Source organism: Agelaius phoeniceus (assembly GCF_051311805.1).
Source record: "Agelaius phoeniceus isolate bAgePho1 chromosome W unlocalized genomic scaffold, bAgePho1.hap1 SUPER_W_unloc_1, whole genome shotgun sequence".
NCBI lineage: Eukaryota > Metazoa > Chordata > Aves > Passeriformes > Icteridae > Agelaius > Agelaius phoeniceus.
In genome coordinates, this window is record NW_027509866.1 from 2,780,124 (window position 1) to 2,796,965 (window position 16,842).

A 16,842-nucleotide genomic window follows, 5' to 3' on the forward strand; every position below is an offset into this window, starting at 1 on the left:
GGGCATCTGGACAAGGAGGAGAGTTCTTTTCCATAGGAAGGAAAGCACAGAGTCCCAGTATTTGAAAGGCAGGTCTGAGCCTCACTAGGCCAAGTCCAGCCAGACTTGTCAGGAATGGCAGATTTTTCTGGGAACAGTCTTTGGACATAGGGAATTTTGGAGTGAAATCCCAGTCTCGTCCATGGGCGCCTGGAGAAGCAGGACAGCTCTTTCCCATAGGAAGGAAAGCATGGAGCCTTCCCCAGTGTTTTGGGGATAGAAGAGAGGTGACCTTTGTGAAACCATTGCCAGCCAAATTTGTCCTGGCAATATTCCTACTGGAAAAATCCCTGGATATAGGGAAATTTGGAGGTGAAATCCAAATTTTGGCCATGGGTTCTTGGAGGAGAAGGACAGATCTTTTCCATATGAAGGAAAGCATGGAGCCCCAGTGTTTCAGCAGCAGAAGAGAAGAGACCCTCAACATGCCATGATCAGCTGGACCAGTCAGGTGGCCCCTGGGAGGCCAAACCAGCCAGACCTTTTCTGTGTTCCCTTGGTTTTGTGGGGCCCCACAATGTCCCAATGGTTCCTTGGATCCATGAGGCCCCACAGTGCCTATGGGAATGGTGGGATGGTGACTTGTTTCTATGGGGGCACACAGTTTCACAACGACTCCTAGGTTCCAGAAGGCCTTGCAGTGTCACAATGGTCCCAAAAATTCCATTCGGCTCTGCAGTGTCACAATGGTCTCCATGGTTCCCCAGCCCCCACAATGTCACGGGACTCCTCTGTTCCATGAGCCCTGCAATGTCACAATGGACCTTGGACCCTGGGGGTTTGCAGTGTCACAATGGTCTCCTCTGGCTCCACAGTGTCACAATGGACCATTGATGACAGGAGGCCCCTCTGTGTCACCCTGGAGCTTTGGTTCCACACAGCCCTGCAGTGTCACAAAGGCTTCTTGGTTTCATGAGGCCCCACAGCATCACAATGATCCTCTTGGTTCTGTGGGCACACCCAGGGTCACAATGGTCTCCATTATTCCATGAGGCCTCACAGTGTCACAATGGCCCCTTGGTTCCATGAGGCTGTGAAGTGTCTTAATGGTCTCTCCATGGTTTCATGAGGCCCTGCAATGTCACAATGGACCCTTGGCTCCATGGGGTCTTGCAGTGTCACAATGGCCCCTTGATTCCATGACATCCCAAAGTGTCATAATGGTCTCCATGGCTCCATGAGGCCCCATAGAGTCACAATGGACCCTTGGTTCGATGGGGCCTCTCAGTGTCACAATGATCCCTACATTCCATGGAGCCACACAGTGTCACAATGGTCCCCTTGGTTCCATGAGGCTCAGCAACCTCACAGTGCTCTCCATGATTCCATGAGGCCCCACAGTGTCACAATGGTCCCTTGGTCTCACAGGGCCCCACAGTGTCACAATGGTCCCTTGGTCTCACAGGGCCCCACAGTGTCACAATGGTCCCTTGGTTCCATGGGCCCTGTGCTGCTGCATTCCCCCCTCCCCTTCTCAGGCTGCCCTGCCAGATGAGAAATGCTCCTTGGGGCTCGGCCTTGGCCAACAGCCCCTGGGCTCAGCTCCTCTGCAGCTCATCACAAACACTGTCTGCTCCAGGCACTGCTGCTGCCCAACCAGCTCCTGCTTTCTGTAGCAGCAGCCCTGGAAACTGGTTTTGTTCCCTCAGTGGCACAACATCCCTGTTCTCACCCTGCCAAAGAAAGCTGCTGATGCCCAGTGCGGCCAGGATGAAACATTGCCTGTAGGTAAGGTTAAGTCAAAAGGTCAGTTTGAAGTTAAACGTTGCTAAGAGTTGTTCTTTTGCTAAATTGTTATGTTTATATAAGTTAAAGGCTGAGTTAAATACTGTTAAATGTTAATCCTCTGTTAAATTGCAAAGTCATAGGTTATAATTTAGCTTAAATACTGTTAGCTGCTGGTTTTGGCTAAATTGTGACATTTAAGATATCAGTTAAGGTTAAGGTATAAGTTAAGTCCGTTAAGTTTGAGCTCTGTTAAGCTTTTTGGCCATGTTCCTTTTATCCTTGCCCTCACTGTCCTTGTGTCACACACCCACACACACAGGGACAGTTCCCAATTCATTTCTGGTTTGATTGCCTGGATTTGGTTTGGTTTTGTTTTTGCTTTGTTTCCTTGGTGTGCCTGAAGTGTCCAGTCAGAAGCAGAGTGACTCTTGCCAAGGAACTTTGTGCTGCTGTCCCTTAATATTAAATCTGGTTTTTGCTGCTCCCTTGCTGGGGATTTTTTCAGCGCTCTCAAGGCCTCGTTGGTACCAGGGTGAAGGAGCCCTGTCCCAGGCTCTGGCCCTGGGGGACACGGGGACACTGCCGGGGGGTCCCTGTCCCCCTGTGCCACCCCCAGGGCCCCGGCCCCCCGTCCCCGTGTCAGGCTCTGGGGTCGATCTCATGGAACATCCTCTGGGGGAGGCTGCGGTGCCAGGAGCGGGGGGACCCGGGGGGACAGGGGACCCCGCTGTGCATGAGCAGGGTTGGACTGCTCTGGGGGGAACTGTGAGGGGGGCCGGGGCAGAGTGACCTCCCCAGTCACCTCACACAGCCCTGTGATGTCACACAGCCCCTGTAATGTCACACAGCCATCTCTGTTATGTCACCCTATGAGGTATATACAGCTGCTCTGTGATGTCACAGAAGCCTCTGTGATGTCACAAAGTCACCCTATGATTTCACATTCTATTCTGTGATGTCACAGCCTGCTCTATGATGTTACACAGCCACCTGGTTATGTCACAACCCTGTCTCTGGTGCCACACAGCCACACTCTATGATGCAGACTTTGCTCTATGGCCTCATATCCTACTCTGTCATGTCTAAGACAGATCTGTGATGTCACAACCCCCTCAGTGATGTCACAGAACCCTCAAGAACTCAGTTACATTGAAACTCTGAAGTTTCTTGTATTTTGAAGAGATCCCTGTCAGGGACACAACTGAGAAAATGTCCCCAGCTTCCAGGTAGAGCAGAACTCTGGAGGCAGTGATGACAAGTGGGGACAAGCAAGGCCAAGATGTCTCTGGTGCTGAGCAAACCTGGATGTGTTTCAGGAATGCAAAGGGCCAAGGCCTGAGCCCCAGCCCCTGGCCAGGCAGATCCTGTCCCTCCCTCATTGCTCAGGGCTCTTCCCAGGATGGGCACTGGCATGTGGGGATGGGCAATGCCAAGGGCAGGAGCATGGGGCGGCCCCTGCCAGGCTGCTGAGCAGGGACAAGGAGGCCATGAGGCCCCAGGCCTGCAAGGGTGACTTGTCCCCTCATGGCCTCAGGCCCAGGGCCAGCAGCCATGGCCGAAATGCTGCCCAAGTTGGCTCTGTCAGGGCTGTCTTGCAGCTGCTGCCCATCCCTGTGCCCTGTGCAGTCCAGGCTGTCCCACGGTGTCCCTGCCCTGCACCTCTGTCCCTGCAGGCTGTCGGCATCCCCCGGCTGCCCCACCTGGCTGGGCCCTTCCTTTGCTGACAGCTCTGCCTCCTGCCTGCCCCTGCCTGCCCACACAAAGCCTTGGGCTGCTTCAGGCTCCTTCTGGGGGTGTGTTGCACCACAGCCCTGCCCTGGCCTGGGGCTGCTTTCTCCTGGTGTCCAGTCTTGACCTCCCCAGGTGCCTTTGGAATTAATTCTTTCTTTCTCTGGCTGTTTTCTACTATGTCAAAAGGATCCACCATTTCTGAAACCACCCTTCAATCCCTCCCAGGGCTCTCCTCTACTGTCCTCAGTCTCCACCCCACTGAGCACAGAGCTCCTGTGTCCCTATAGCGTGGTCAAGTGCTTGAGGCCAAGAGCACCTGGACAAGAGGGACAGTTCTTTTCTATAGGAAGGAAACCACAGAACCCCAGGGTTTGAAGGCAGATGAGAAGCAGTCACCAGAGGCCAAGGCCAGCGAGATCTATCTGTCCTTGCAGTTTTTGTCTGAAAGCAACCTTTGGATATTTGGGGAGTTTTGGGGGTGAAATTCCATTTCAGCCATGGGTTCCTGGACTGGAATGACAGTTCTCCATAGGAAGGAAAGGACAGAGCCCCAGTGTTCCAAAGGCTGATTAGAGGCAGCCCCAAGGAGGCCAAGGCAGCCAGATCTGTTGTCAGGGAAGAATCCTTGGAGAGACAGAATTTGGGAGGCCAAACTCCACTTTTGTCTATTGGGCTCTGGACAGGAAGGAAAGTTCTTTTCCATAGGAAGGAAAGTTCAGAACCCCAGTGCTTCAAAGGGAGATGTGAGCTGGCCCTTAGCAAGCCGAGGGAACCTAGACAGTCCTGGAAGCTTTTGTCTGGAGCTGTCCTTGGATTTAAGGAATTCTGGAGGCGGATTCTCAGTTTTGGCCATGGATGCCTGGACTTGAAAGATGTTTTTTTCCATGAGAAGAAAAGCACAGGCCCCCACTGTTTTGAAGGCAGATGAGAGGTGTCCCCCAAGAGGCCAAGGCCAGCCAGAGCTGTCTGTCCTGGCAGGTTTCATATGGCAATAATCCTTGGATATAATCAAATTTGGAGGAGGAATCCCAATTTCAGCCATGAACCCCTGGAGGAGAAGGACAGTTCTTTCCCACAGGAAGGAAAGCACACAACTCCAGGGTTTCAGGGGCTGATGAGAAGCAACCCTCAATATGCTAGGGTCAGCTGGACCAGTCAGGCAGCCCCCAGGAGGCCCAGCCAGCCAGACCTGTTCCATGTTCTGGGATCCTTGGGGCCCTGCAGCATTACAGTGGCCCCTTGGTTCCATGAGGTCCTGTAGGATCACAACCGATCTTTGTTTTCAGGAGGCCCAGTGATATAACAATGGTCCACTTGGCTCCACAGTGCCACAATGGCCCCTTGCTTCCATGAGGCCTTGCAGTGTCAAAATGGTTTCCTTGTTTCCATGGGACTGAGAATGCCACAATGGCCCCTTTGTTCCATGAGGATGCAGAGTCTCAAGATGGCCCCTTTGTTTTATTGGGTTCCTCAGGGTCACAATGGCCCCTTGCTTCCACCAGGCCTGGATGTGTCACAATGGTCCCTTGCTTCCATGAGACCTTGCAGTGTCACAGTGGCTGCTTCAGTTATACGAGACCCTGTGGTGTCACAGTGGCCCCTTGGTTCCTGTGGGTCCTGAAGTGTCATAACGGTCTCCATGGTTCAATGAGGCCCCAGAATGTCACAATGGACTTTTGTTTCCATGAGCTTTTGTACTGCCGACAACAGCCAACAACGGTCTTCTTGGATCTACAGTGTCACAATAGACCCTTGGTTCCATGGGGACTCACAATGTCAGAAGGGGCTCCTTGGTTCCATGAGGCCCTGCCGAGCCCCTTGAGGCCTCAAAGTGTCATCATGGCCTCCAGGATTCCATGAGGCCCCGCAGTGTCACAATGGACCTTTGGTTCCATGTGTTCCAGCACTGTTCCACGAATCCTTAGTTCCATGGGGCCCTGTAGTGTCACAATGGACTCCTTGGTGCCACACAGTGTGACAACTGCCCCTTGGCCTGCCAACGCTCCATGGTACCACAATGATTCCTTGCTTCCAAGAGGCCTTGTAGTGTCACAATGGCCCTTTGTTTCAATGAGGCCTTTGGTGTCACCATGGTCTCCATGATCCCATAAGGCCTCACAGTGTCACAACAGACCATTGCTTTCACTGAGCCCCACAAGATCACTATGGTCCCCTTGGCTCCACTGTGCCCTGCTGTGTCACAATGGACCTTTGGTTCCATGATGCCCCAGAGTGTCACAATGGTATCCTTGGTTCCATTGGACCCTTCATCCCATGGAGACCCACAGGGTTCACTGGAGTCCCCTTGATTCCATGAGGCCCTGCCATGCTGGTATGGCCCCTTGGTTCCAGTGGGTCCCAAAGTGTCAGAACAGTCTCCATTGTTCCATGAGGCCCCACAAAGTCACTGTGCTCCCCTTGGTTCCCCAGGCCCCCACAGTGTAACAATGGACTCCTGGGTTCCATGAGGTTCCTCAGTCCCAATGGTCTCTTTGGATCCACAGTGTCACAGTGGCCCCTTGGCTCCATGTGGCCATGCTGTGTCACAATGGCTCATGATTCCATGAGGCCATAGAATTTAACAAGGGACCCTTGGTTCCATGAGGCCTTGCTGTGTCACAATAGATTTCTGGTTACATGAGCTTTCACACAGCCAACAGCATCTCCTTGGTTCTGCAGTGTCACAATGGACCCATGATTCCACAAGGCCTTGATGAGTCAGAATGGCCCCTTGGTTCCAAGAGGTTTCCCAGGGTCACAATGATGTCCTTGGATCTGCAGTATCACAATGTGGTGTATCACAATTGGTTCAATGTAGCCCCAATGTGCCAAAATGGATTTTGGTTCAATGGGGTTCTGCAGAGTCACAATGGACCCTTTGTTCCATGAGTTTGCACAGTCTCACAGCTGACTCCTTGTTCTGTGAGGCCTTGGCGTCACCAAGTCTCTGAAATATCAGAATAAGGCTCCTTAACACTAATTTCCTATTTAAGAGGGTATCATTTATTCAGGCCTGAGGTCTAGTGAGGGATAGACCCAATCTTATGTGGACATGTAATTCTACCAGCATTGCTAAATGTGTATCACAATTTACCCATTACCATAAAACCCACCCCAAGTTCCCAGTTTCAGTCCTTCTTTTTTCTGCCATTACATTCTTGAGCCAGATGTCTTCCTGTCTTCCAGCCATCCTTCCTGGGAAAGCAGCCCCTGCATGCCTTGTTCCTGTGCTAAAAGTTCACAGGCACAGTAAAAATTGAATGAACCCTTTTGGTGTCAAGGCCAAGGCTTTGTGTGGGCAGGCAGAGGCAGGCAGGAGGCAGAGCTGTCAGCAAAGGAAGGGCCCAGCCAGGTGGGACAGCCGGGGGATGCCGACAGCCTGCAGGGACAGAGGCGCAGGGCAGGGACACCGTAGGACAGCCTGGGCTGCACAGGGCACAGGGATGATGGGCAGCAGCTGCAAGACAGCCCTGACAGAGCCAACTTGGGCAGTACTTTGGCCATGGCAGACACAAAGAGCACCAAAGCCCCAGAGGGTCATTACAGCCCTTGTGCTGTGTCTGTGCTGCTGAGCTGGGCCGGGCTCCTGGCCAGAGGCAGCTCCTGGCAAGGGCAGCAGAGCTGCAGAGAGACAGCTCTGGCCAGGAGCAGCTCCTGTGCACAGCCCAGCAGGGCTGGGGCACTGCCAGGGCCCCTCAGGGACACCAGCAGGGCACAGACAGAGCTCCCAGGGGCTCAGCACTGGCAGGGGCTGTGGCATGTCCCAGAGGGGGCTGTGTCACAGCAGCTCCTCTGTGGCTGTGTCATGGAGGCACAGAGCAGCTGTGATGTCAGCAAGGATTGTGTGACAGCACAGAGTGGGCTGTGTGAGGTCACAGATTGGGCTATGACATCACAGAGTTTGTTCTGTGAGGTCATTGAGCAGCTACAGCATCATAGAGGGGCTTCTGTGACATCACAGAGCAGGCTGTGACATCATGGCATGGCTGTGTGACATCATTGTGGGGGCTGTGAGGTCAAAGTATCTGCTGTGACATTACAGAGTGGCAGTATGACATCACAGAGAAGGTTTTGTGACATCACTGAGGGGGTTGTAACATCACACAGCTGTCTGTGACATCACAGAGTAGGGTGTGAGGCCATAGAGTCGATCGTGCCATCATAGAGGGTGGCTCTGTGACATCAGAGAGTGGGTTGTGACATCACTGGCTGGCTGTGTAACACCATAGAGCAGGCTGTGACGTCACAGAATAGACAATGACATCACAGAGTGTCTTTCTGACATCACAGTGATATCACATCACTGTGACATCACAGGGCAGCTACATGACATTCCAGGGTGACATCCCAGATTTGGCTCTGTGACATCACAGGGGTGCTGTATGACATCCCAGAGTGCACTGTGACATCACAGGGACTGTGTGACATCACAGAGGCTGTGTGACATCACAGGGGGCTGTGTGAGGTCACTGGGGAGGTCACTCTGCCCCGGCCCCCCTCACAGTTCCCCCCAGAGCAGTCCAACCCTGCTCGTGCACACCGGGGTCCCCTGTCCCCCCGGGTCCCCCCGGCGCCGCAGCCTCCCCCAGAGGATGTTCCACGAGATCGACCCCAGAGCCTGACACAGGGACGGGGGGCCGGGGCCCTGGGGGTGGCACAGGGGGACAGGGACCCCCCGGCAGCGTCCCCGTGTCCCCCCGGGCCAGAGCCTGGGCCAGGGCTCCTTCACCCTGGTACCAACGAGGCCTTGAGAGCACTGAGACCAAGTCCCACCTGGGGGAAGGGCCCAGGGAGACCAAGGGGTATTGAAGGCTGACCACAAGGCAAGCACACATCTTGCCTCTACCTCCTCTTGGAATTTCCATCTGAACAGTGCTGGAATACAGGAGTTGGTAGCTGTGTGTGTTCTCCTCTGTATCTTTTTCGTCTTTCTCGCTTTTTGTGCAGTCTTGCAATTCCCACTAATTCAAAATTTTGAGTAAATTAAAACTGAGCTGGCTGAGTGTTTGTGAAGACAAATAGGCCAAGTTCATGCTTTGAGAAGTGTTTTGTGTTGATTGAATGTCATATTAAACATTTTGCCAACATTTCTCTGATTTTCCAAAGTTCCCAGTAAAGGCTATTTCTTGTGAACTCTTGATGATCTATGGTTGACATTTCTCCAGTGCATCCAACTCAAAAGACACAAACAATTGTAATTCCTTTTAAATGTCTCCTTGAGAGAGTTGTTTGGGGGATGAGAGTCAGGGCTTGTGTGTCCTGCTTGGCCCAGCCCAGGCAGGGCTTTCCCAGCCACATTCCACACTCCATTGCCCAGCTGGAGCCGCTGGTGCCTCTGAGTTGTGCTGCCCCAGCCCCAGGGACGCTCTCCTTGTCTGTCCATTCCCCCACGGTCTCTGGGCAGGGATGGCCTCACTGGGGGCTGCTGACATCCTCAGCAACTTGGAGGCTGCTGCTGAATTTCCCTGCTCCAGAGGCTTGTTTAACCTTCAGCTCTTGAGTGCAGGAATTCAGTGTCCCAGGGCTCATGAACATTCAGAACACCGGAACAAGCCAAGCCTCTGGGAATCATTTGATTTAATTTTCCAAATCATTTGTGGTTAATTAGACAGATCTCAGTAGTCTATCCAAAGTGAATGCAATATATTTTAAAAGACAGCGAGAAAAGATTTTTTAAGTCCTGTTTAGTTTTTTTTTTTTTCCTCTTAATTCATCGATATGTGCAATCTCCAAGTGACACTGAATCCAAGTACTGCTCCAGAGGCTTGTTCAGCCTTCAGGTCTTCAGTGCAGGAATTCAGTGTCCCAGGGCTCATTAACATTCAGAGCACTTTAACAGGCCAAGCCTCTGGGAATAATTAGATTTCAGTTTCCAAATCTTGTGTGGTTAATACGAGAGATTTCAGAAGTGCATTCAACTGAATATATTCTATTTAAAAAGACAGTGAGAAAACTTTTTTTAGGTCCTGTTTAGTTTGGGTTTTTTTCCCTGTTAATAGCAATCTCCAATTGACACTGAATCCAGGTACCTCCTCATGCAGTTTGAATAGATATGAAAATCAAGACCCTTCATGGCTGACAATCAATCAGACTCTGTCCCTACCCCCACCCCACCATTTCCCCCATCCAAGCCCTGGCACTCAGAGCAGCCTTGTGCAAATCTGAGCTCCCTCCAGCCCAGGCTGCACCTGCAGCTTTCAGCTCCTTGGCTCCAACTCCCACCTGCTTTCCTTGGAGAAGGAGCTGCCCGAGACACAGAGGGATGTTCATTTCTTGTCAGCCAACAAAGCCAAGGGAAGGCACAGCTCCATCCAATGCAAAAGTCATTCCTCTGCTGGATATTAAATGCCTTGCACAGGCGCTGGCCCTGCCCAACAAGGCCTGGCCTGAGTCCTGCCCCTGCACGCTCAGCCAGGCTGAGATGGACACTGATGGTTTCTGGGCCAGGCTCTCGGAGCCCAGCCCAGCTCCCTGCAAGCTCTGCCAGCTGCCCTGAGCTCTGGGCAGCACCAAGGGCCTCTCTGAGCCCAGCCCAGCCCAGCCGGCTCTGGCCCCACAGCTCTGCTCAGGCCAGGCTGCTCTGGCCACTGGCCCCACGGCCTCAGCCCCTGCCAAGGCCACAGCAGCAGCTGCAGCTGCCACAGGACTCAGCCCCAGCCATGGGGGAAGGTGCTGAGCCAAGGCCAAAGGAGGCTCCCTGGCTGCCCTGCTCCCCTCGGCCTGAGGTGCTGAGAGCTCTGCAGCCCCTGCTGCCATCCCATCTGCCCAGGGCAGCACCAGAGCCCCGGCCTTATGCCCTCAAGAGCTGCTCCTGCTCCAGGCCCCGGGCCCATGCCAAAGCTGGGGCAGCCACAAAGCTGTGCCCATTTCTGTTCAGTGCTGCTCTGCACGGGATGGATCCTCAGCCACTTGAAATTCGCTGATGAGTTTTACTACTCCAGAGGCCTCTTCTTTCTTGAGCTCTTCAGTTCAGGAATTCAGTGAGGAAAGCTCATAAACATTTGTGCAAAAACTCCAGAACAACAAAATCCACAGGGAATATTCTATGTTTTTATTTATTCTGTGAACAATTAGACAGATTTCAGAAGTGTATTCTAAGTGAATACACTGTCTTGAAAACAATGCAGAGAGAAGTGTTTTGTCATGTTAAGTTTTCTTTTCCTATTTGTAGATTGGTATGAGCAATGTCCAATTGATATTGATCTCTAGCACCTCATAATCCAGTCTGAACAGATATCAAAAAAAAAAAATCAAAACCCTTCATGGCTGACAATCAATCACACTTTGTCTCCATTCCCTCCCCAGCATTTCCCTCATCCAACCACTGGAATTCCAATGGATCAGGAATGGTGTGGCCAGCAGGGGCAGGGCAGGGATTCTTCCCCTGTGCTTGGTATTGGTTCTGCAGCACCTCAAGTGCTGTCTCCAGTTCTGGGTCCCCAATTTAAGAAGGACATGGAGGGGCTGGAGTGTGTCCAGAGAAGCGCAACAAGGCTGGGGAGGGTTCTGAAGCACAAGTCCTGAGAGGAGCAGCTGAGGGAGCTGGGGTTGTTTATCCTGAAGAAGAGGAGGCTCAGGGGAAACCTCATCACTCTCTACAACTCCCTGATAGGAGGGTGCAGCCAGGTGGGGGTCGGGCTCTTTTCCCAGGGAACTGTGACAGGACAAGAGGACACAGCCTTCAGCTGCACCAGGGGACATTTAGGCTGGACATTGGAAATATTCTTCACAAAAAGGGTGATTGGGCATTGGAATGGGCTGCCCAGGGAGGTGGGTGAGTCACCATCCCTGGAAGTGTTTAAGGAAAGACTGGATGTGGCACTGAGTGCCATGGTCTGGGTGACAAGGTGGTGTTGGGTCCCAGGTTGGACTTGATGCTCTCCAAGGTCATTTCCAGCCTGGTTGATTCTCTGATGATTGTGACCCTGCAGGGCCTTGTGGAACCAAGGGGCCATTGTGCCACTGTGGAACCAAGGAGAGCCTTGGGAGAGCCCGGGGACAATGGAATCAAGGGGCCATTGCTCCATTGCAAGGACTCTGGAAACCGAGGGAACAATTGTGACACGGTGGTGCCCCATGGAACCAAGGGTCCCTGGTGACACTGCAGGATCTTGTGTCACCAGGGCTCCATTGTGACACTGCAGCACCAAGGAATTCATTGTGGCACTCTGAGGCCCCATGGAACCGCAGAGGCCACTGTGACCCTGCAGGGCCCTGTGGAACCATGCAGAGCATTGTGACAGAGCAGGACCTGGTGTCACGATGGGGCCATTGTGACACTGCAGGGCCCCATGGAACCAAGGGGCAAGGGCTGCTCCTCAGGGACACGTGGAATGAATGAAACATGTTTGAAACCGTGGTGGCCCTTGGGACCAAGAGGCCATTGTGACCCTGTGGAACCAAGGAGAGCATTGCTGCACTGCCAGACCTCATGGAACCAAGGATCCATTGTGACACTGCATGGCCCAAGGATCCAAGGGACTTGGTGACACCAAGGGGTCCCATGGAACTAAAGGGAGATTGTGACACTGTGAAGCCTCATGGAATCATGGAGACCATTGTGACACTCCGGGGCCTCATGGAACCCTGGTGACAGCAAGTTGTCTGGGAGTGTGGATCTGCTGGAGGGTAGGAGGGCTCTGCACAGGGCCCTGGACAGGCTGGATCCAGGGCCCAAATCCAGCAAGGTGAGGTTTAACAAGTCCCAGTGCTGGGTCCTGCACTTTGGCCACAACAACCCCTGCAGCTCTACAGGCTGGGGACAGAGTGGCTGGAGAGCAGCCAGGCAGAAAGGGACCTGCAGGGACTGATGGACAGCAGGCTGGACATGAGGCAGCAGTGTGCCCAGGTGGCCAAGAAGGCCAATGGCTCCTGGCCTGGATCAGGAATGGTGTGGCCAGCAGGAGCAGGGCAGGGATTCTTCCCCGTGCTCAGCACTGGTTGGGCAGAAGTGCTGTGTCCAGTTCTGGGACCCCAATTTAGGAAGGACATGGAGAGGCTGGAGTGTGGGGCTGGGGAGAGGTCTGGAACACAAGTCCTGTGAGGAGGGGCTGAGGGAGCTGGGGTTGTTTATCCTGGAGAAGAGGAGGCTCAGGGGAGATAAGGCAGTGTCAGGGCACAGGTTGGACTTGATGATCACCAAGGACTTTTCCAACCTTGCTGATCCTGGGATTCTCTGAAACCACCACTGGAGCAGTTGCAGGATGAGCCCTGGGCCTCCTCTGCAGAAGCTCCAGCAGCCCAGGTCCCTCCTGCCAGCCCCAAAGCCCATCCTGTCAGTCCTGCAGAGCCTCTGCAGCTCCTCCTCATTGCCCAGAACAGGGAGCCCCAGAGGCAGACACAGCAGCCCAGATGTGCCCCCCTGGCCTGGGGGGCCTCTGGCAAGGGAGCAGCAGCAGGCACTGCAGGAGCCTGCAGACAATTCCTGCAGCACTTGTAGGATGATCCTGCTGCCCAAGGGACGTTCCCATGGGGCCAAGTCAGGAACTGCAATGGGGAGTGGGGCCAGAGAGGAAAGGGCAAACAGGGATGGGCTGTTTGCAGGGCAGGGAACAGGGCTGGGCAAGAGGAAGAATTCTGAACCAAGGAAGAGTAAAGAAAGCAGAGGTGAAGGAAAGGAAATGCTGAGGGCAGTTTGGGGGTGGCTGCCAGGCAGCCCTGGCTCTGAGCAACAGCGTCTGCAGTGGCACAGGAAACTCCCAGCTGATGGGAACAAACTTTCTGGCTGAGTGCAGAGGCCAGGACAAAGCTGAGTGGTTTCCCTGGTGTCCCGCAGCCCTTGCTGGCCCCAGGGGCTGATGGCATTTGTGCTCCCTCAGGTTCATGTCCCCACAGCAACAGCATGGGGGTGCTGCCCCTGCTGTGTGCAATGCAAACAGGGGCTGCTGAGGCAGTGCTGCCGTGTCTGTGCCTGCAAGGATGGGGCACCTGTGTGAGCTGGGGGAGAGGCCAGGGCTGCAGAGGGGGGATGTTGTTGGCAGCTGCATGAGGACGCTCTGGGACGCTGCCCTGGGCTGTGCAGCGCACTGGGCATGGATCAGCCCCTGCTCTGCTGCTCCTTCCTGTCTGCCCCAGGGCCCTTGCAGAGCCCCAGCCATGCTGTTTGCCCCCAGCCTGCCTACAGCCAGCCTGGGGCTGCTCACGGGGGTTTCTGTGCTGAGCATTGGCCTGGCCGTGTTCTTGAGAGAGCCTGGGCAAGGAGCCTGGAGCCCCCAGGGCCTGGCCTGAGGCGTCAGCGCTGCCCCAGCAGTGCCCATGGCCTGTCCCTGCTGCAGCCCCGGCACTGCCACCCCCAGGGCTGTGCCCGGCCCCGAGAGCACTCAGGCCCTGCAGCAACACCAGGGCCACCAGGGCAGCGGGGCAGGGCCACGGCAGCAGCACTGGCAACACCAAGTGCTGCTTCTGCTGCTGCTGCTGGGCACAGCTGCTGGGCCAGCACTGATCTGCCCTAGCTCTGCACACAGACATTGCTGCTGCAGCTCCAGAGAAGGCAACAAAAGGGCATCTCTGCAGAAAACTCTGCTGGGACATCCTTTAGTTCCTTTAAAGCCACCGAGAGCACAGCCCCTCCTTGACACAGTCTGTGGCCACAGTGAAGGTGGAGAGAAACAAAATGAGAATTGGTACAAACAGTGGCTTTTTATTGTGGACAATATGAATACCTAAAACAAAGGAAAACATGCCATCACAACCAAACCCACCTGAAATATCAAATATGACTTCTATTGCAAGTGATTTGCAGAAATTGGCCAGCACATTAATGTCCCTGAAAGCATCCAGTCATCAATCTCCACACTGCAGCCTTGAGCTCCTGGTTCCTCAGGCTGTAGATGAGGGGGTTCAGGGCTGGAGGCACCACCGAGTACAGAACTGACACTGACAGATCCAGGGATGGGGAGGAGTTGGAGGGGGGCTTCAGATGAGCAAATGTGCCAGTGCTGATAAACAAGGACACCACGGCCAGGTGAGGGAGGCAGGTGGAAAAGGCTTTGTGCCGTCCCTGCTCACAGGGGATCCTCAGCACAGCCCTGAAGATCTGCACATAGGAGAAAACAATGAACACAAAACAGCCAAATGATAAACAAAGGCTAACTACAATAAGCCTAAGTTTCCTGAGGTTGGAGTGTGAGCAGGAGAGCTTGAGGATCTGTGGGACTTCACAGAAGAACTGGCCCAGGGCATTGCCATGGCACAGGGGCAGGGAAAATGTATTGGCTGTGTGCATGAGAGCATTGAGAAAGGCACTGGCCCAGGCAGCTGCTGCCATGTGGGCACAAGCTCTGCTGCCCAGGAGGGTCCCGTAGTGCAGGGGTTTGCAGATGGACACGTAGCGGTCGTAGCACATGATGGTCAGGAGGGAAAGCTCTGCTGAGATGAAGAACATAAAGAAAAAGAGCTGAGCAGCACATCCAGTGTAGGAGATGTTGCTGGTGTCCCAGAGGGAATTGTGCATGGCTTTGGGGACAGTGGTGCAGATGGAGCCCAGGTCGCTGAGGGCCAGGTTGAGCAGGAAGAAGAACATGGGCGTGTGCAGGTGGTGGCCGCAGGCTACGGCGCTGATGATGAGGCCGTTGCCCAGGAGGGCAGCCAGGGAGATGCCCAGCAAGAGGCAGAAGTGCAGGAGCTGCAGCTGCCGCGTGTCTGCCAATGCCAGCAGGAGGAAGTGCCTGATGGAGCTGCTGTTGGACATTTGCTGGGGCTGCACATGGGCACCTGTTCATGGAGAAAGGACAATGACAAGTCAGGAGAGGCTGCTTTGGGCCAAACCTGGGCCATTCCCTGCAGACTGCCCCGCTGGGACTCACCCACCCTTGTTCCTGCTCTGGGAAAACCTTCACCCAGGTCCCTGCCTGAGCTCCAGTTGTGCTGGCGGAGTGTGCCAGGAGCAGCCAGGCCTGTGCATGGGGGCTCTCGAGGAGCCATCCCTGCCCTACTGTCCTGGGTTTGTGGCCATGAGGCAGAGGGACAAGGCTGGATATTCAAGATTTGTCAGGGGAATCACTCCTAATGCAGACAGACTTGGTAGCATCTGCACTCACAGTCCTATAGGACATGGATGTCAGTAGCTGGTTTAAGGAATTTTTTTCCTACCCACACATCATTCCTGGCTCTCTGAGGTCACAAATCCCCAGCATTTCTGCTGCACTCAGAGCTTGCCACTGAGAGATGGGAGAGGCAAAGGATTCCCTGTGGCTCAGGGAAGGTGAGGGGCTGGATGGGCTTGTTGTTCCCAGCTGCCCTGGCTTTGCACCTTGGGCTGCAATCAGAGCACAATCACACTCGCAGGTCAGCCTGGGATAAACCAGACCCTGCCCAGAGCAGAGGGATCCCTGAATGTCTCGCCCTCTCTCATGGTCTCTGGGCAAGGTCTCAGCACCCCCTGTGCCAAGGACACTCACGGCTCCCTGGGCAAACCCAGCAGCATTTCCTCAGCTGTGGCAGCTCTGCCCCTCCCCGTGGCACATCCAGGGAACTCCCAGAGGCTCTGGCACAGATTTGCACCCAGGAGGGCAGCTCAGAGCCTGGCAGGGCACAGCAAGGAGATCCCTGGCTGTGCCCATGATGGGATCTCAGGGAGGGGCTCAGCTCATTCCCCTTTGCCATGGACTGCTTTGCCCACAGCCCCACAGGTGCCAGGGAAGCTTGGACACCCCATTCCTATGGATAGCCCTGCATGGCAGGAATGCCAAGGGCAGTGCCTGGCTCAGCTGCTGCAGATGCCAGAGCCTCCCTGAGAGCAGCAGATAACAGTGCCAATGTCAGGGCAGGGCAGAAGCAAGAGCAGATGTTGTGGTGCTGTGCCTGAGAGGGCAGGGCAGAGACAGCCGGGCACTCAGGACAGTGTTCCCGTGCCCAGCTGTGCCCGGCACCTCCCACACACCAACAGTGCCCTCCTGCCCCAGCCCTGCTCTCTCCAGCCCCCTCTGCTTCCCTGAGCATCTCCCTGGGCCTGGACATTCCCTCCTGAGAGGAGCCTTGTCCCTGCCAGCGCTCACAGAGCCCATGCCAGCCTGTGTGCCCTGGCTGGGGCCCTACAGAAACCTGCCTGTGTGCAGGGCCCTGGCTGGGGCAGGCTCTGTGTGCAGCTGGGCAAGGGCAGCTCAGGAGAGCCCTGCTGGGCCCTGCAAAGGTGATGCTGCTGCTGTGCAGGGCTGAGGAGTGGCTGAGGGCCCTTTGGGAGGCTCCCAGCAGAGACACTGATCAACTTAATTTACAGTTCTGCAGTCTCTGTAAAAGTTCAAACATTCCTTTGATGATTCTGCTGTGTCCCTTTCAACTCAGAATGTTCTGTCATTCTGGGATTACAATTCCTGTTCTGCTTCTCTCATCCCCTTGTTTTTTATA

General features: G+C 54.5%; 1 protein-coding gene across 1 annotated transcript; it reads right to left on the reverse strand.

Annotated features, from left to right (window-relative positions):
* Nucleotides 1–14,254: 14,254 nt before the first annotated feature.
* LOC129123984 (olfactory receptor 14A16-like) lies at nt 14,255–15,187 on the reverse strand. Its single transcript, XM_054638654.2, has one exon. It carries the CDS (start codon nt 15,185–15,187, stop codon nt 14,255–14,257), a length of 933 nt encoding a protein of 310 aa, XP_054494629.2.
* Between the last annotated feature and the right edge of the window lie 1,655 nt (nt 15,188–16,842).